General features: G+C 40.9%; 2 protein-coding genes across 2 annotated transcripts; one reads left to right on the forward strand and one right to left on the reverse strand.

The window, feature by feature from the left end:
• Positions 1 to 1,099: 1,099 nt before the first annotated feature.
• DTX3L (deltex E3 ubiquitin ligase 3L) lies at positions 1,100 to 8,461 on the reverse strand. Its single transcript, XM_054380838.1, has 5 exons — positions 8,287 to 8,461; positions 7,749 to 7,969; positions 4,324 to 5,859; positions 3,511 to 3,728; positions 1,100 to 2,019 (listed from the first exon to the last, which is right to left on the reverse strand). The coding sequence occupies exons 1-5, from the start codon at positions 8,459 to 8,461 to the stop codon at positions 1,950 to 1,952; spliced, it is 2,220 nt and encodes a 739-aa protein (XP_054236813.1). The 3' UTR covers positions 1,100 to 1,949.
• Positions 8,462 to 9,102: 641 nt separating this feature from the next.
• Positions 9,103 to 18,588, forward strand: PARP9 (poly(ADP-ribose) polymerase family member 9). The gene is made up of 9 exons (XM_054380875.1): positions 9,103 to 9,126; positions 10,531 to 11,363; positions 12,788 to 13,015; positions 13,093 to 13,314; positions 14,508 to 14,583; positions 15,026 to 15,400; positions 16,176 to 16,321; positions 17,292 to 17,466; positions 17,726 to 18,588. The coding sequence occupies exons 2-9, from the start codon at positions 10,539 to 10,541 to the stop codon at positions 18,073 to 18,075; spliced, it is 2,397 nt and encodes a 798-aa protein (XP_054236850.1). The 5' UTR covers positions 9,103 to 9,126; positions 10,531 to 10,538; the 3' UTR covers positions 18,076 to 18,588.
• The last annotated feature ends 493 nt before the right edge of the window (positions 18,589 to 19,081 follow it).

Below are 19,081 nucleotides of genomic sequence, written 5' to 3' on the forward strand. Positions count from 1 at the left end.
AGACGAGCCCCGTACACCCCTGCCGCCCTCCTCTCGGCGGGTCGGGTCTCGCCTCCACAGCCCTGGGACTGCACCCCGGAGCACGCAAAACAAGTTGCCCTTTTCCATTATGCTGCCTCAGAACTACTTGTACAACTAACTACTCGAGGTCGTAGAGAAACCGACGTGTCAGGAGGCTCAGACTTTTTCGAGTGCTCAAGGCTTGCCGTTGCCAAATTTCCAACTACTTACTGATGCGTATTTTACTAATGTGCTCAAATATGAGATCCTAAAATAACAGATATGTGAAAACATCTCCCTCCAACTTTACTGCAAATCCACCGAGAAAATGATTAATAACCGAATGTCATTAAAGGTAGGATTCAGCTAAATAGGTGTAGTCAGACATGCTGCTGAGTGGATCCAGGGGAATGCCTTTGTTTTGTGGGTCATCTTTCTCTCAAGTTAGCCCACGGGCATGCTCCCTTCCCTTGCTGTAACCCAGACAAAATATCTGACTTTGGTTGCACATCGGGGAGGTTTAGTCTTAAACTGTGATTAGAAAATAAAGGTCTGGGCAACTGGCTATAGAATAAAAACTCAGGAGATTTCAGTGACAAAGGTCTCTGTTGCAAAACTCACAAGTAAAATGGGAGCTGGTAAATTGTCAGGTAAGAGTGACCACTGGAAGAGAAAGTGAAACAAAACCAAAAGTAGCGAGGGTGGGGTGGTGTTGATCTTCACAGCTTGTTTCAATGTGCAGAAAAGCAGTCACTTAAAACTGTAATGTTGGTATGTACCTTCATAGAAAAGGGAGTAAATGTGAGATAGTGTGAAATGTGAAAACAAATGTGGTAAAACTAAAATACAGTAGGAAAGACATCCCAAACCACACATAAAACAGTGCCCAGTACTATGAAATCTGAAAGTCAGGGTACTATGCTGCCTAGTCATAATGTGGGAATCTCACAAAAATGAAGTGGCAAGTGTCCAAATCACCTCAAATCATAGTGTTTCTGAGAAGCTCTCCCATTTTTATTTTTTTTAATTAAATTTCTGTATGACTATATATATCTAAAACAGAAGGGAAAACCTTTACAGAAGAATGCAGGACTGAAAATATGGTATTTTATTTGTTATATTTAATAGCTTAACATGGTTTAACCCACTAACAGTATTAAGTGAAAGCTATTTCACACCATCACCAAAGTAATTAACAGGCGAGTTAACAGGAGAGTGCAGAGTAGTAACAATTCAAACCATGTATTGGAAACAATGAGAAAAATACCATTTTGTAGTTGCAAACCTGATTTAGAAGTTGTATGTAAGCTTAAACAATGAAAGGCACAGATCTTGACAGCCCTTATCTCAGCCAGCCACCATCACTGTTAGTCTCCAATTGCTACAACACAGTTTTGAGCGTGCAGCACTTGTGCAGGGTTAAAGAAACAGCAGCAGCAACCACATACCCCTTCATACATTATCCATACTAATTCCATGTTTAAAAATCCAAACCATTAATGCTAATGGTTCTACCCTGAAAAGAAAAAGCAGCAGAAGATCATAGCCTGATCAAAGCCGATATTATAACAGCTGCATACAAATTTTCCAGCAGATGTGCTCCATGATGCTATCCATGAGGACAGACATAGTAAGACAAAACTAAAATTAAGTGTTTGATAAAATAAAAGCTAGTAGTGGATCTATTTGTTTTGGTGGTCAAACTGAAGAGAGAAAAAGTGCAAATCAGATTAACTGGTAAAATAAGATACACATTTGGTAAGTGCTAAGACTGATGCTATGTGTAAAAAAGAACATACTGTTTGATGAAAAAAGGTTTCTTAATTCTTAGGTGACTGAGAAATAAAAGAGATTTAACACAGTTGAACAAAGTAACTTCTTTCTTCTGAGTAAATTACCCACTACATGTTCAGTTATTACACTTAAGAGTTGACAGATGATAAATTTCTTTATTCGATTCCTTTTGCTTTCAATTCGGAACGAACTCGCTGCAGATAATCAGGATCAGGGTAACCAAAACTAGGAGAATAAGAAAAGAATTGTTAGGTGTCATGGCAAGGGCTTCTTCTGCAACGAAGCACTTGACAGTTCTACAGAACCTTCTCATCAAAATCTCTTAGAACACTTCACAAACGTTATACACTTGTTCTAGAGGAAAGACCCTACTTTGCTGGGCAGGGAGGTGGTACAGACAGGGTAAAGCTAAAAGCTTAAGAAAAGGAGCTGATGAATTTGGTTGTTTCAAACAGAGAACCTGATAAAGCTGCTTGCTGTCTCACTTGAAAATGGCAGGGCACTTGGGCATGCAATTTTCTGAAAATCAGACCTGAAGTATATCCAAGCAAGCACTCAAAACACAAACACAGTGGCACCTCTGGACTGTACGTAGCATATCACCAAAGTGTGTGTGAAGCAAGAGATAGCTAGGAAGAGTATTTGGGCAGGGAGGGGTAAGGTATCTCTTAAAAAGCATTTTTATGATCCTAGCCCAGGAAGGAGGATCTAGAGACAAATCTTCAGAGCTTGCAGAAAGAAACCTGACCCTGGGAGGCTACAACAAGCTTGAAAGAATGGTTCCAAGCTTCCCTCTTGCCTATCAAGACTTTTTCCAGGACTCTGTTTACTGATACAATCTGTAGTTAATCCAATCTTTACAAACAGTCAATTGTATGTGCATTAAGAGGTGCAACGTAGTGGTCCTAACTGGAAGACCGCTATAAATTAAGGAACTGGTGATCCACCTAATAGTTAACCAGGTCAGGCCCAGGCTATGCTGTGTACGTCCTGCAGCTGCACAACGCATTCAGCCAGCTCACTCCCAAGAGAGGTGCTGCGGGCAGCTCCCACTCACACCAGTGACTGTGCCAGCTGCACATCCTTGCCTTTATCCAGAAGTACAGCAAGCTATTGAGAAATGCTGAACAGAGCTGTCTTTTACTAAGAAAATCAGTGTAACAGATTGAATGACCAAAATGGGGTAACTCTTTCTATGGTATCCTATGCTTTGATCAGAGACCCACTGAATGCTGTGGAACTCAAGGTTCCGAGCACTTAAAAAGCCATACAATCTCTTTTTTCTTGCTGTTAGCTCTAACAGGTAGAATTTCAAATGACATTTTACAGACTGAGTGCCATCTTCACTGGGATCATAATGGTGCAAAATGGCAGGTAACAGAAGAGGCTGAGATCAGGACTCCAATCTCAGCTGCTATCAAGAACCTGCTATCCTGTCCTGTACTAGTAGTTTCAAATCAGAGCAGCTGTTAACTGGGCAGCTGCTTTACACAACTCACTGGTGAATAAGCAGCCTGACAAGCATCAGAAGACTAAGTTCATCCTTGTTCTGACTGTACAAATTGGTGAAGGTGATTCAAGTCTGGATCCACAAAGCATTCCATAACCACTTTTGTTAGGGACAAAATCCAAAAGCTCTAATGTGGAAAATACTCAGGGCAGCCTTTCTGACACATCAAAGTAGCAATAAAATTACATAAAGAAAAGACTGCTTACTTGCTAGGTCCTCCAGTTGTACGAGTTTTGTGGTGAATATCATTCCACGTGATGACATTTTGTTCACCGGTAGTATGTGACTGCCCCACTGTGAAAATCAGTTTTTGATTAAAGGCTCTTCTGAGGAGCTGCAGAATTTCTCTCCCTTCTTTATTGTCAGGTAAATATGCTTTTCGATGAGTTCCAGAATAAGGTTTCCCTGGGTTCGGATGGTTGTTCTGTTTTACAGAAAAACAAAACAAAACCAAACCACATTGTGTATGATAAACACTTTCCTAATATTTTTTATCCTCTCTTTGATTCATAAGGACATAGCCTGACTGATTCTGAGGAGTTTTTTTCTCATTAGACAATTTCTTTCATGTAAGTGTCATTCACATTTTCTTGTTACTACTCACGCATCGATTGTTAAAGGTTTCTTCCTTTTTGCCCTCCCAAATACATGTCACCTCACCCCTTTTTAATTTATCCCATTTTCCACCCTAGTTATGACTAATAACATAAGCTGATTTCTGACACGGCAAGTTTACGAGCCAGTACACTATTCATTTTGGTCCAAAATTTTGTTTACATGATATCACTTCATGGATTTGATCTTAGTTACTCCCAAAATACAAGTTAAAGACAGGTAGCTCTGTCCTCGTGCATCTAAAATGGAGGGCTACCATTTGACTATTTACTTCCTACTTTTTTTTTTAAATTTCTACTTTCTCACTTAATCACACTCAAAAATATTGAATTAAGAAATGCCTCTCCTAGACATACATTAAAGTGATGGGAAAATCTATTTTGTGAATTTTCACACATACTCACAGTTTGAATACCACCATGCATATCATATGTAATCACAATGGTACCACAATGGGGATAACCAGGGAGATGTGTTGACACCCTGTCAGTTGACATATTTCCTTCTGGTTGATCTCCTTCCATGAGTCCATAGACAGTATGACACATGGGACAACTTTTCTTATAACTCATGGCTTCCTCAATGCAACTTTTGCAAAAGGCATGTTTGCACTTGCTCAGTATTTCTTTATTACTAATTCTGTCCATGCAAATTGGACATACATCCTGGTCTTCTTCTGTCTTTGCCTTAGCCTGCCCTTCAGAAAATAGATTATTCTTTTGCCTGCCATTGTATTTTATCTCAGATGCTCCTGCAGCTTCTTGATAGGTGGGATTAGAAGACAGTGGTGTCCTCTTTTCAGTTTGTTTTGAATCTTCAGTGATAAGAACATTCATAATGTGCTTTTCAGCAGCATTAAGATGGTCTGGTAAACCACTTAGGATGAATTTGTCTTCCTTCTTGCTAAGTTTTACATGCAGATTTTCTAATTGTTTTCCATTCACTAGTATATTTAATCTTTTCTTCTGATCTTCTGAAAGCCTTGAACTCATGAGCTTTGATCTTAACATTGCAGAAGCACTCTGAAATGCATTGATGAAACTTTCAGTAGCATGTGAAGACATATCATTAGTTTTGATCCTAGGTCTAAATACTATGAGCATCTTCTGGCCACAGGAACTCTCTTTCTTTCCTATTACTGTATCAAAATTGTCTTCAATAACTTCAATTTCTTTGCTTAGTATTGTTTCCAACAATTTAAACACAGAAGAATCTACTTCGATTCCATTCTTGTATTGGTACAATTCTGATGACATTTTTATATTCTTTTCAGCTTGGTTGTTCTCACCTTTCTCTGCTAAAAACTTTTGGGCATCTGAAAGCTCACTCTCTGGACCACGGAGTACCAAACAATTCCCTTCCTCCTTGACAAGAAGATTACTAAATCTAGCATTTAGTTTCATTATTGTGTCAGTTATTGTATAGCTGTCTGCTACTTGAATTTTTTCCTGTTTCAGATTTTGTACACTTTGCTGAAAAATTCTGGTAAAAGAATCGATAGCTTTTTGTACTGATGCAGGACTTTTATCAGAAGTGAAGTGTATTAATGTGGTTCCACTTTCATCTTTACTTCCAATGCGCACTCCGTAACGTTCGCATAGTTCTTTGATTTTTTTTTGGCAAACATAACTGAAATATTCATAGACAGCTGATGGAACTCTAAGCACATTCACCTTTTCACTATCCACACCATTTTCAGCTTTCAAACCATTCTCGCTTTCAGAATGTGAAAAATCATGGTGTGGGTCATTGCCTGCCAGGATATCCTTAAAGTAGTGATAAGCTTTTTCAATATCTGTAAAATCTCCTGTCAACTTCTCCCAGCCATCAATATCAAGATTTGCTTCTCTTTTTAAATTTGGACATATAATGGTAATTTTCTCCCTTTCCTCTTCAGAGAACATACTGCTATTCAAAGTTGCAGACACTGTAAGAAATATCTAAGGAGATTAAAAAAAAAAAAAAAGACATATCAATATTTGTTTCTCCTAAGGTTCTCTGCTTGCTGCTTCTAAAGGCCACACCACTATAGACATACCTGCACAGAGTGGTTTTTTTCTACCATGTGTACTGCCATTACACACACCTAGGTAAAGCCATCTTCTTCCAAGTCAGCAGCAAAAATGAAATTTGTTACTCATCAGCATTGCAGGACCAAAGACAATAGCTTTGCTATTTAGAATCATAGAATAGAATCAGTCAGGTTTGGAAGAGACCACAAGGATCACCTAGTTCCAACCTCCCTGCCACTGGCAGGGACACCTCACACTAAATCAGGCTGTCTAGAGCCTCATCCAGCCTGGCTTTAAACACCTCCAGGGATGGGGCCTCAACCACCTCCCTGGGCAACCCATTCCAGGCTCTCACCACTATCATGGTGAAGAACTTTTTCCTTACATCCAGTCTGAATGACACTGTGACCAGTACTCTCTGCTATGGGTAATAGGGTTAGCATAACTCATGTAATTTTTTAAGGTCATTTGGCCATTCTCTGTGACAAAATTGATCACCTATTAGTCCCTTTTGCCTTCATTATCAGGTCCTGAAGGTCCTGCACACCAAGCAGGTGAAACAAACAGGTATGGGTTTTGGTTTTTTTTCCACCCTCCCTATCATCCTCAAGGTTCCTGTGCAGGCTGAGAGTTGAGGCTGTTCAGCCTGGAGAAGACAAGGTTCTGGGGACACCCCATTGCAGTGTTCCAGTACCTGAAAGGGGCCTACAGGAAAGCTGGGGTGGGACTGTTTGCAAAGGCATATAGCACTAGGACAAGGGGCAATGATTTTAAACTAGAGTAGATTTAGATTGGACATTAGGAAAACGTTTTTTACTATGAGGGTGGTGCAATGCTGGAACAGGTTGCTCAGAGAGGTGTTAGAGGCCTCATCCTGGGAGACAGGAGGTCAGGCTTGATGGGGCTCTGAGGAACCTGAGTTAGTTGGGCATGTCTGGGCTTACAGCAGGGAGGTTGGACTTGATGACCTTTAAAGGTCTCTTCTGATTTAGTGCATTCAATGATTCTTATGGGCACTAGGCCATAGACTCCCCTCCTTATCCCAGGTATCCCACAACCAGCTGGTGATGACCCCATGCCAAACAGGGAAGCATGCAGAGCAACGCCTACAAAATTGAGCAGTTCCAAGTCCTAAGTGGGAACTTGGACTGCAACTGCTGCTGGACAGTGAGACCTGCGATCTCCTGGACCTCCACTGTCTTCTGCTTCCTCCAAGGACTGAGTGAATGACCTGTATTTTTTTATGTGGTTTTCAGTCCAGGTGATTAGAAAGTATAAACTAAGCTGTGGTAAAACATTCAGCACTACACTACTTATAAAACTGATTCTGGTTGTAGGAATCTTGTGCAATTCAGATCATTAATTCTATGCCATGCTAATCATAAAATCCTGTTAAAAAAAGGTAAAGCTTTAATTGTAACTACAAATTAGTGCCAATATTATTCTGCCTGAACGCTGAAATAGTGCTAGAAGTCTGAGTAGCAGGAAGGACTCCAAACCTCATGCAATTCTTCAATGTTTTTGCAAGCAGTCCTTGGTGCATACAAACCCCTGATACCTGCCATGGCACAGCTTTGTGGTATAGCGTTTGGCATGTGCGAAGACCATACTAGAGAAAATGCTGCTTGTTAACATCTGTGGATGACCTGTGATCCAGCACTCAAAATTTCCTCCCCCACACTCATCGGTTAAGATAACGCAACTGACATTTGCTTGGCATGAAATACTGAAGTGCAACATAAAGCAATGCAAAGGATTTGTGGAATTACAAGCAAGGCAGGTTGTGACACTGCTTATTACTGCTTTTTCTGATATACCTTTTTGGAAATTACTTCCATGGCTGCGTCTCCATAGCCACAGGCTGCCTGCTGCTCCTGCCGAGGTGAGGAAGAGCTGGAAGGGATGGAGTGGCTGGAATAGGCCTCCTCCGTGAATGGGCTTTTGCTCAGGCTCCCCTCTACGGGCTGGATGACTATCTTAAGCCTTCTGCCACCCATTTCCAAGATGTGATCCGTACGGGATTCCACATTCTTCTTATCTGCAGTAATTTGGCAACAGGCAGACAAAGTCGATAAAGCCATCTGAAAACTTGATGGCTCTAAGCGGCCACAGAGACCACCTGCCCTTTGCACGCACTGACCACGGGCGCAGGATGGTGACCTCGGCGGCCATTTATCGTCCTCTCACACGTCTGCAAGGCCTGTGTGCGAAGAGCGCCCCGGGGGCGACCCAGCCGCGCCCTCATCCCCTCAGTGCCAGGGGCTTGCCAAGCAGCGGGCCGAGCCGCCTGCAGAGTCGCGCCGAGCCACACCGTCCCGCACCGCCCGCCCCAGCCCCATTCCCTCAGCTCCTTACCTTCCTCCTTCTGGAAGTGCACCCAGTAGGTGCCGGGCTCGGAACCCGTCCGCACCTCGCATTCACCGCCGCCCGACCGCTTCCCTGACTGGAAGTAACTATGGACCTTGCGGATCGCCTTCTCGCTAGGGTCGGGTGCGGGACAGAGGTGGACTAGGAGCGGTGATGCCGCCATGATGCCCGCCGCTGGACGCTTTCGCTTTCGTTTCCGCTCCGTAGCTCGGGGCGCTGATTCCACACCCCAGATCCCCGCGCCAGATCCCGGCTCTGAGGAGAAAACGGCTGCGCCGCGCGGTGCCTGTTAATGGGGATTATCCAGGTAACGGAGCAGGGCTGGGGTGGCCGGGCTGGCGCCTTACCGCCGCGGACTGGCCTTCTGCCGGGCAGCGCCTCCCTCACAGTCGCGGGGCGCCGCGGCTGGGAGCGGCCGGGCCACAGGCCGGGACGGGCTCTCCGCGTTGTGCGCACCGCACTGCAAACGGGGCTTAGGCACTGGGTGTGGAACTGGGCGAAGTGCTGTTCCCTGGCCTCGAGCTTGGGGGGAAGTAAAAGCTCCTGTTTTCTCGCAATTGTGGGTTAGCTGGAGCTGAAGGAGGCTGTGGGGTGGGTAGCTTCATCCGCGGTGGTCCGGTCACGGCAACGTCAGCTCTGAGTAGCATTTTAAGTAGTGGGAAACTTTATACACGTTTGTGAAAAGGTGGTGCTGCCGATTTTGCTGCAACAGAACTGCCCCAGTAGGAGCACAGCCCATCAGGCCGTAACGCGTGTTTTCTCTTTCTTTTTTTTTTTTTTTCCAATAGAGCTACAATCCGATAACCTGGGGAAGGAAGAACGGTTTAGGTAAGCCCCCGCATTTAGCAATCTGCAAAGAATGTTCCTGTATATAACTTGAAAAGTGCCAGTTCACACCAGCAAACTGACGAACATCAGTGCCAAAAGCAATCTAAACCGTGTGTGAATTAGCCACGGTTATGGATCAATGTTGTTAATCAGCAGGATTTGCCTGCGTTTCTCTTTTGAAGCTAAGTGCTCCGAAGTGTTTTGCTGAATGGGTGTTTCGTAAGTGCAACACGTTACACTCTAGCGTACCCTGAACGAAAGTATGATTAAACTCATACTTTACTTTACACCGATTACTTTACACCGTTGAACTACTGCATGTAGTACTGCTGACATCTGCCAAAAGAGGGCTGTATAGGCACAGTGACAACATAAAAACTGCCCCATTCTTACCGTTGTTTCCTAAAAGTAGTTTAAAATGCCCTTGTGAATTTATCAGTTGCACACAAAGAACATGCTTGTGGGCTTGTAAGTGCAGACTAGAGAAGAGCTACAGATTTACAAATGCCAGTGTAAGATCCCAGTGGAACGTATGGGCAAGTGTTCCCCTGCCTCTGTGGCTGAGACACTGACTCTGCAAAGCCCTGGGATGCTCACCCTTGCACCTTGCTTGAAGTCGGTAACCTGATGGAAGACATGCCTGAGAGAGGCAAGCATGCCTTCAGCCCTCTGAGCAAGAAAAGATCAGAAGGGATAATGTGGTGTTTTTTGCTTTTACAAGCATTTTGAAGACCTGATTATGATGTGGCTTTTCACATTTGCCTTCTCAGCTAGAGTTTTAGTGGCAAATGCAGCACAGCATCACAGTGGCTCTGCAGCCAGTTAACCAAGCCCTGTAAGAGCATTTATTTCAAAGACATTTCTCTCACGCTTTTCTGCTTTCTCCTCCTCACCATTTATTCCCAGCCCATTCAGTTGTGCTGCTGCATCAGTCCTTGAGGTTGGTGCTGTAAATCAATGAAGTTCTGTGGTGTTGGTTGTAGGTTGGTTTTTTTTTTTTTTTCATTTAGATTATATCACTGATTCAGTTAAGAATATGTCCCTGACAATGCTTGTGTCAGCTTAATGGTGGGGAGAATAAATATTAGGAAAGAGACAAGAACAAGTAGCAGGAGGAGACACATCTTAACCAAACTTCCTCCTCAGGTAAACTAAGACAAACCCAAACCCTCAAGTCACCACAGGTTCAGTGATACTGTTGTTGTCATCTTTTAGTGCCTTTCTTTGCTTAGCTGGGGTTTCTAAGCCTATGAAAAGGGAAAAGAGAAGGTCAGACTATGCCAAAAATATTAGTAAGTAATGATAGTATGGTAAAATTGAGACCTATAAATCACACTCCTATATAAAAAGCAATGTTTTAATAGTAGTATCTTTGATTTTACTTTATATAATTCTGTATTCTAGGGCCAAGCATGGTAATGGATGAGCACAGCTTGATGGTCCCCATCAATAAAGATGCCTATGAAGTTCTTAAGATAAGAAAGGACTGTCTAAGTGATGTCATTTACAGAAAGTTTGCTTGTACCTTGGCCTTCGAAAGTGCAGCATGCACTGTTGAAGTATACAGGAAAAAACTACAGCAAGGAATTGACATTTGTGTTTGTAAGGATGATCTCACAAGACACAAGGTAGATGCGTTGGTGAATGCAGCCAATGAACACCTAGAACATGTAGGAGGCCTTGCTTTAGCTCTTGTGAATGCTGGAGGGCCAGAAATACAAAGGCAAAGCAACCTTTATATTCAAAAGTACGGAAGACTCCTAACTGGTCAAATAGCAGTGACAGGTGGAGGGAAGCTTCCTTGTAAGAAAATTATTCATGTAGTTGGTCCAAGGTGGTCTGTTTATGAGAAGGAAAAACGTTGCCATCTACTTCATGAAGCTATTAAGAATGTTCTGAAGTATGTCAGTGCTCCAGAAAGTACTATAAGGTCAGTGGCTATCCCGGCAGTGAGTTCAGGTATTTTTGGCTTCCCACTCCATTTGTGTGCTCAAGTGATTGTAATGGCAATAAAGGAATTTGTTGAAGCAAGTCCACCAAGCTGTCTCAGGGAAATCCGCCTGGTGAACATTTTTGAGTCTACAGTTGCAGAAATGAAGAAGGCCTGTGAAGAGATTCTGGGTGATACCAGTTCACTTCAGGAAACTCCTTCAGCTTCACCAAGGCAGCATCCAACTTACATCAAACACGGAGGCATTCGCTTGCGCATTATAAAAGGACGGCTTGAACAGCAGAAGGTACGATTGTCCCATAATATGTTGAACATGAAGTAGTGTCTCCAAGTCTTTGCAGGATTTGATGCCTAGGAGTTTGGAACACATATGTATTGGTGCACTTCATAGTTATCTTCTCAGCCTGATGAAAATTTACAAATGGAACATACAGAGTGGCAAGGAGTTGTTTGGTTTTTTTTTTTTTAACTAAATGGGTATTAAACATTAGCACATTTTAATTTCTTTTTTTGTATATAGCCTGTTATTGTATAATAGGAAGCAGCTGAAGATTGGATGATGATGATGATTAATAATAATATTTATATTAATGTTTATCTTATTATAACATCATGGACATTCACATTTAATCATGCATTCCTTAGGAGTCTCCTCTTGCTTTTTGCCCTGGGTGTTTTCCTGTAATTTTTGTTCTTTTAGATGCCACTGCTGGAGTCATTCAGCAAACACTGGAACAGATGAAAATAAGTTATACACACAGAATGCGCAGATGATGTGCACCTTACCCTTAAACAGTCCATCATTTAAATTGGTTCATTTAACTTTTTAGCTAGAAAATCTGATGCAAAATGTACAAGTTTAGCCATGGTGGTCCAAGAGAGCTCTTGGACTGGAAGCTGCATCACAGGAATGGCATTTGCTTTTAGCAAATACTGTATCTCTAAAGAATTCATAGCTTTTATTTCTAAGAAGTACCTTAATTGAATAGGAAGTTCATTGTTTTGATGTGAGAAAGGATTGCCAAGACGACATTAATTTTACTAACCAGTTCTACAGCACCAAAAGGTACCAACATGTCCTCAAAACTACAAGGAAAATATGCTCCAAAATTTCTTTAAATTAGAACAATTACTGCTGTTGTCAGCCTTCTGTAAACAACTTTTTCACATTTTACATATTTAATTTGAAATACAGAAGGCCTGCTACAGGAATCTGCTGTTTCCACTAGGAATTGGAAGAACTGTAGCTTTGCAGTTCCCCTGTGTGCACTGACCCCGCTGGTTCGGTGACAAGGGCTTGCTACCCTAACATGGGAAGCATCTGCGTGAGCTGGGACACAGCCATAGTTCTCCTCTGCTCACTGATAACTGGCTTCAGAACTGCACTTGATGAGGTGCAGATGGGTCACTTACACAGCTGCTGTAGTAATTCTGTTGAATGTACTCTGACCTGAACAGGTCTTATGCCTGCTGTTGGTTTCTGAAAAAATAAAAAAAAAACCCAACCAAAAAAAAGTCTCCTGCCATTAGAAGGTGCATACTTTGATGTTGCATTGCCATAGTAGAAAGTAGTTAAAGAACCTTCCAGGCAACTGATGTACTGCAGTCAGGCTTTTATAAAGCAATTGCTTTTAGAAAAAAATGCTCTTTATACTAGCAAAGCTTTCAAATGATAAACTTGAAGTATGCTAACGCTCTTTCTTCTTCCAGACTACAGCTGTTGTTAACTACCTGTCTGTGAATGGCAAGCCTGACTCTCCCGTCTCAAAAACACTGCTGCAAAAAGCGGGTCCACGTCTTCAGGAAAAACTTAAGGTTTATTCTGAACGTTCATCATCCTTTACAGAAATCATACCAACAAAAGGGTATAATCTGCCCTGTACGGAGGTACTGCACATTGTGGAGCAGCCTTACAAGCACAGGGTGTTACTGTGTGAGGTAAGATTAGTTAAGTGGATTTTAACTGATTTTCATGTTGAGTGATATGAGGACTAAATCACGTGTTATTCCTGCAGGAATTAAGAGCTGCAGTGACAGGATGCTTGCAATACATTCAGAATCGGAGATCTCCCTCACTTTCTTTTCCAGCAAATGGTGGGAAATGGTTGTCAGTACTGCCTGCTGATACAGTGGCAGAGATCATGATTGAAGAGGTTTTAAATTTTGCCAGGAAACACCCTGAGCAGAATATGGATGTGCAGTTTGTCTTTTGCCCAGATGACTATGAAGCCTATGAGGTAACAAATTTGTTAACTACTACTAAGGAAACCACAAAACTGTATAAAATTATCCCATAGGTGACTACAAATTAAAATAATCTGAACTCTGTACTAAGAGTATTTGTGAGCGACAGATCCCTTTATGAAAGTGTTTCTCTCATTAACAGGTATTATTAATCTTTACAAGTCTTTATTTTCACTAAACCAAAAATCTTCACCCTGTGCTCTCATAACAAGAGGAGGGACCTCTGAAATTCTCACAACTGTCAGCAAATTAGAGTCTACTCTTAACTCTTTAGGGAAAAAACATAGTTGTCCTGAGGAAATTTAATTTTTTTTTTTTTTGCATGAAGTTCCTAGGGTAAAACATTATTGACACATTATATGACCTAACACGAGAGAAGGGTTGTAATAATAATATTATTATAATAGATAATTTAAACTGTGGTAGGTCATTTTCCATATTTGACTGATGTGATTAATACACAACTATCTTAGATAGCCATCTGTTATCAAAATACCAAGTTTGCTTTTCTTCCCATTTAACTTCAACCATCCATTTTTGATGAGTGCAAGACTAAGTGGAAAGGGCTTGAAACTAGATGATCTTTAAGGCCCTTTCCAACACAAACCATTCTGTGATTCTACAGATCCACATTCTGTAAGATTCCCATAAACTCTAAAGCAAGTTGTATGACAGCTATGTGTTCATTACATATAATCCTGATAATCAGGGCACAGCAGAAGCTCTTTTTGCTGAAAAAAAGAAGGCAAGGCAGTTTGTCAGATGCCAAATCCATTGCCTAGCTTCTCAGAGACATTCCATGTGTGATCGTGGATAAAGGCATGGGAATAGCCTGGATTTTAAAATTTAGTAAGAATTTATCATAGATAAACTGCACGTAATGAACACCATCTACTGTGGCTCCATGAGTTCCAGATATGCCACAACCACAGGGAGTTGGTAAAGGTGCCAGCTGGTAAAGTGTGTAACATGTATTGCCTTAGGGGACACAGAACAGGAATATATTTGATATTGTACCCAATGAAATTTTGTAAAAACTAACCAATGTCAGCTGTTAACCATTTCAGACTTGGAGGGGGGAGTGTAACTACAGCTGGAAACTGCTTATTTAACAAAGTTTTGAAAAGCAAAATTGTACATTTGACAACAGAGGCTGCAGACTGCTCCTAAACTTTTCTCTTTCAAGGTTTTCCAGAAAAAGATATATTCAACAACACAGAAGCTGGAAAAAAAGCAATATTGCAACAGAAGTGATCATGTCAGTAAGTAATGAACAGAAGGGGCGTTTCAAGTAAATGAGCACTCTCATATTTCCTTTAGAAAGAAGTTAGTATTTGCACGTGTCTTGGAGAAAGGGGGAGGCAAATATGTGTTAACACTTTGCTTTTTACATAAACAGGAATGGAATTGGGCAGTCCTTTATAAGAATTTCAAACATAAACAACATTGTTAGTACCAAAATTGGAAGTCATTTTAGTGGAAGGCAAATCAATTCTGCTCTGTGGTTGGTGTTTTTGTTTTTTTTTTTTTTTTCCTGGAACTTTACATCCTGGAATCTAATCTGTTGTTTTGTTTGAGCATACCAGAAGAGTAGTATTATTTCTTCCATTGTACCTCATGGATTACATATACAAGTTTGTGACAGCATTTGAAAGGTTTTCACTTTTCAAAGTACTTTTATAAAAACAAAACTTTTTCTTCCAGGTACCACATCAGGCAGTCAGGGTGCAAAAGTGATTGAAAACAATAAACCAATTCTTGAACTTAAAGGGAACGTACAAACAGCACTGGAAGCAGCAGAATCGTGGATCAAAAGCATGGTACAAATTTGGGAAAGTCACTGTGCTGTTATTGAGAACAACTACATTTTTAGCCTCGGTAGAGGAGAGTTTGCAGAGCTATCTCAGGAGCAGCATGCTGGTGTGTGCATATCAGAAGAGGTGAGAGGGGGAAAAGCAAGACTGCAATTCCAAGGCCCTCCTGATGCTGTGATTGATGCAGTGCTCGCAACTGAAAAATTACTGCTCCGTATGCAAGAGAAGAGTACAGCCAAACAAGAAGAACTGCTGCACTTAATGGGTATGTAAACTAAATGACTAATTAAGATCAAGTGCAAAGCAGCATCTATCTGTGTTATTGCTGAGGACAGACATGCATTCATTTCACACACATACTGAGCACTGTTTTAATTACCAGTATTACCATACTTTTATCATGGGCCCCTGAAAGACCATTTGTTAATTCTGGTTACTCACTTGGCAGTACTCTCAGTAGGGGAGTTTATGTGGGAGCTAGGTGGTGTCCTACAGCCAGCTGCAACACTGCTTCCTCCAGGACAGTTTCACTGGCTACTGGAGACATACAAAATTTGCACTTAATTAACACATTACTTTGAGGAGCTATTTTGCTAGCTGCAGCTGGACCACTGCTGCAGGACCCACTAATGGTTCTGCAGAGTCCTTGACTTTCATAACAGTTGATAGAACTGGTGGCATTACAGTGAAGCTACTGAGCGATCCATTTTTCCTTGTGTTTGTATAGTCCTTTACTACAAATCCCATTATATGGAAGTTTGGCTGTGGAGAGATGTAATGGACAAGATAATTGTTTTTCTTTGGTTCCCTCTCTGGTTTCTTTGCTAAATGCGAAAAATTTAATAAACTTTTATTTGTATCTGTATCTCTTATCTCCTCTCTCTCTATATATCAGTCTCTCTCAATATTAGCCTCTGGTATTACTTGAGAGAATATATAATATTCTTTGTTCTTAACTAAATTACCAAAGTGTTGGATCCTTCTTCCTTGCCTTTGCTTCAGGTATTTTATGAAAAATTTACTCCTTTCTTTGTATCCAGGCCAATCAGAAGCAGGTCAACTTTCAGAAGAACAGCTTTACGAGACAAATACTAAAAGCATCCAGATTTCACTGGTGGAATCACACCTTCAGGAGTTTAAAGACAGGCAGAAACAGTTTGAAAAAGCTGGGCTTTGTGTTCTCAAGGTAAAGAGAGCATTAATGGAAAAAAACTAAATTTCTCCTTAAAAAGCTCAAATGAACTATTTCAATACATTTAAGATCCAATCAGCCTAATCCTTAAAATGAATATAGTCTTTAGTCTTAATAAAAAGTATTTTAAATATAATGCAAATGATCAGTCAAAAAAGTGTAGCTATATTCTTGTGGTGGGTTGAAATTACCCCCCACCCCTAAAACTACCACAATTCTGTGAAGACCTTTTAGCTGTACAGATCAGTATATTCTGTCTCTCATTTTATGTTCCAGATGTTCCTTAGCAGGACTCTAGTTGAAATAGAAGATTGGTCTGTTAGAGTGAGTACAGCACTGCAGGGCACTAATGCAGTGTCTGTTTTCTTCGTGTAAGTTTGACACCAAAAGTTAGCAACTGAATTCATCAGAGTTATGATGTGAGATTAGTAGTGTATTGAAGCTGCGATCTTGCTTGGGTATCAGTCTTTTACTGAACAGGAGGAGGATGATGCTGTGCAACACAGAGAAAAAAGAAAATTTTGTTAACAGGGATTTGTGTCCCTGGTGGTCACAGTGGGTAACTGGGAAGCAGACTGCCAAACTGCCTTTCATATGAAAAAGGTATTTAACATTGAAATAAAAGCAAATACCAGTCAGCTGAGGCTCTCTATGCCTTATAGCACACTTGCAGTTCTTTATAAGATCAAGCTGGCAACACCCACACAGCTATTTCTCACGTGGTTAATAATCTGTTGTGTAATCAGACGTATCCCCATGACTTCAATGAGAGGCATGGGACAGTGACATGGTTCTTTTTCTATGCACCAGCTACGCTCTTCAGATACCTTATCCACTGCATGGTCAATGCATATAAGCTGTATCAAAGCTTCTTACATTGAAGAACTTAGCCTGAACAAAAATACTCATGGATTTCAGGGATATTGGTCTGTTTGCTTATACTGCATTATTTTTTATGTTACAGATTGAAAAGATACAGAATCCCCTTTTATCTGCTGCATTCCAACAAATGAAAAAAAAACAACTAGAAGAACAAGGTACCTCCAAGATAGCACACAAGCTGTACCAGCATGTCCCTGCTCAGTTCTGTAGCTCAGTGTGCCAAACAGGATTTCATAGGATGTACTCTCCACCAACAGGTAATAACACACTTTGGCATCTTTAATCAGAATGAACAATGACTGATTACTGAAGTTGCTCATGATTTTAATGGGAGGTCAGTCCTAGCATCAGAGCCCCTTCATGCAGATTCACTTCCAAGGGATGGCACGCACTGAGCAGTAACAAAGTGTCACACTGGATCCAGATGCAGTCTCTTAGTATTAGCACCCCCAAAGAACCAATTGTTAAATGCCTTTTCTTTTTTTTCTCACCACAATTTTTCTTTCTTTTTTTCAGAACAAAAATATGGAGCTGGCATCTACTTTAAAAAGAAGCTGAAAAGCCTAACTGAGGGTAAAGATATGTGGGAAACCGACACCAAAATGTATGTTTTCGAGGCTGATGTATTAACAGGCTTATACACTACAGGCAAGCAGTCTTATATCATGCCACCAGCAGTGGAAGGAGATACCACTAAGCTATATGACAGCCTAGTAGATGATATAAACAATCCTGACACTTTTGTCATTTTCAACAGTATTGGGGCCCTTCCACAATATCTGTTGACTTGTGTTCAGCTGAGAGAGAGGTATATGGCCTCTGAGCAAACCAGCAGCATGCTGATTAAGAACTTACCAGTAGTGTAGTAGCTATGGTGAAGACCCCCTCAGAACAAAGTCTAGTATTTAAAGAGGATGGTCTACCTACTAACATGCTGTGATCCAAGTGCCTCTGTGCAAAACGCTTCAAAATATCCATGAGCAAAAAAAGTCACTCAGTACCTGAAGGAGATTAGAAGAAAATTATCTGTGGATGGGGAACAGAAGGGAAAGTATCACGAAACATAATTTTAACATTTATCTGATCATTTATGCCTTCAAATCTTCTGAGCATGTGACTATACCGTTGCTGTTTTCCTAGGCTGTCGCTCTTCCATTACATTTTCTTAATCTGAGATATTGCATATGTTAATGAAACCTAAGAAATCTTGGCTGTGCCTTTGGTTCTATGAATTTCTTTTGACTTAAATAGGTGAATGTGTTAGGGGAAAACTGTGTCCCACGAAGGGGCATGTTATTAAATACACAGTTATGACAAACATGAGGCAATATATTGTGATTTCTAACAGTAGCTGCCATTGCACCTTTTATTAGTTAAGATATTCTAAGCATTGTAGGTATTTGTATTCAAAGTAAAGAATAAAAATTACATTATTTGCTAACCTCTTATTTTTTATATAGTCTTAAGAACATGACTGGGACTCTATGTGAGCTTCAGGCTTCTCAGTGGTATTCAATCTCTTTGGAAGGCTACAAAATAATAGAGAACTGGTTCAAGCTACAGCTTGAAATTGCTCTTCAATTAATCTACCTTTACCACTATCTTTTAAAGCTATTTTACAGTTCCTACCTTTTAACTAGGTATCCCCACACTGCTTCTGTAGTGAGCTGAACACAGTAAATATAAAAGCCAAAGAGCTGTCATGCCAGTGTAAAAGGAGATTCAGTCCAGATCTCAGGAACTTTGAAACTTTCTGTACTAAAGCCTGAAAATGCCTGACATGGGTAGGGTTTAAAACGTACCTATTGCCTCCAACTAAAATCCACTGGAGCTGTCCAATCTGAAGCATTTAAACCAAACAGTGATAGCACT

Source organism: Indicator indicator, chromosome 5 (assembly GCF_027791375.1).
Source record: "Indicator indicator isolate 239-I01 chromosome 5, UM_Iind_1.1, whole genome shotgun sequence".
Classification (NCBI taxonomy): domain Eukaryota; kingdom Metazoa; phylum Chordata; class Aves; order Piciformes; family Indicatoridae; genus Indicator; species Indicator indicator.

Coding starts and splice junctions, on each gene's coding strand:
- DTX3L (XM_054380838.1), bottom strand. CDS start 8,461: ATGGCGGCATCACCGCTCCTAGTCCACCTCTGTCCCGCACCCGACCCT. Junction 5,860..7,748: donor TGGAAGTAATTTCCAAAAAG/GTATATCAGAAA, acceptor TAATCTCCTTAG/ATATTTCTTACAGTGTCTGC. Junction 3,729..4,323: donor TGCATGGTGGTATTCAAACT/GTGAGTATGTGT, acceptor TCTGTAAAACAG/AACAACCATCCGAACCCAGG.
- PARP9 (XM_054380875.1), top strand. CDS start 10,539: ATGGTAATGGATGAGCACAGCTTGATGGTCCCCATCAATAAAGATGCC. Junction 11,364..12,787: donor GACGGCTTGAACAGCAGAAG/GTACGATTGTCC, acceptor TTCTTCTTCCAG/ACTACAGCTGTTGTTAACTA. Junction 13,315..14,507: donor ATGACTATGAAGCCTATGAG/GTAACAAATTTG, acceptor TTCTCTTTCAAG/GTTTTCCAGAAAAAGATATA.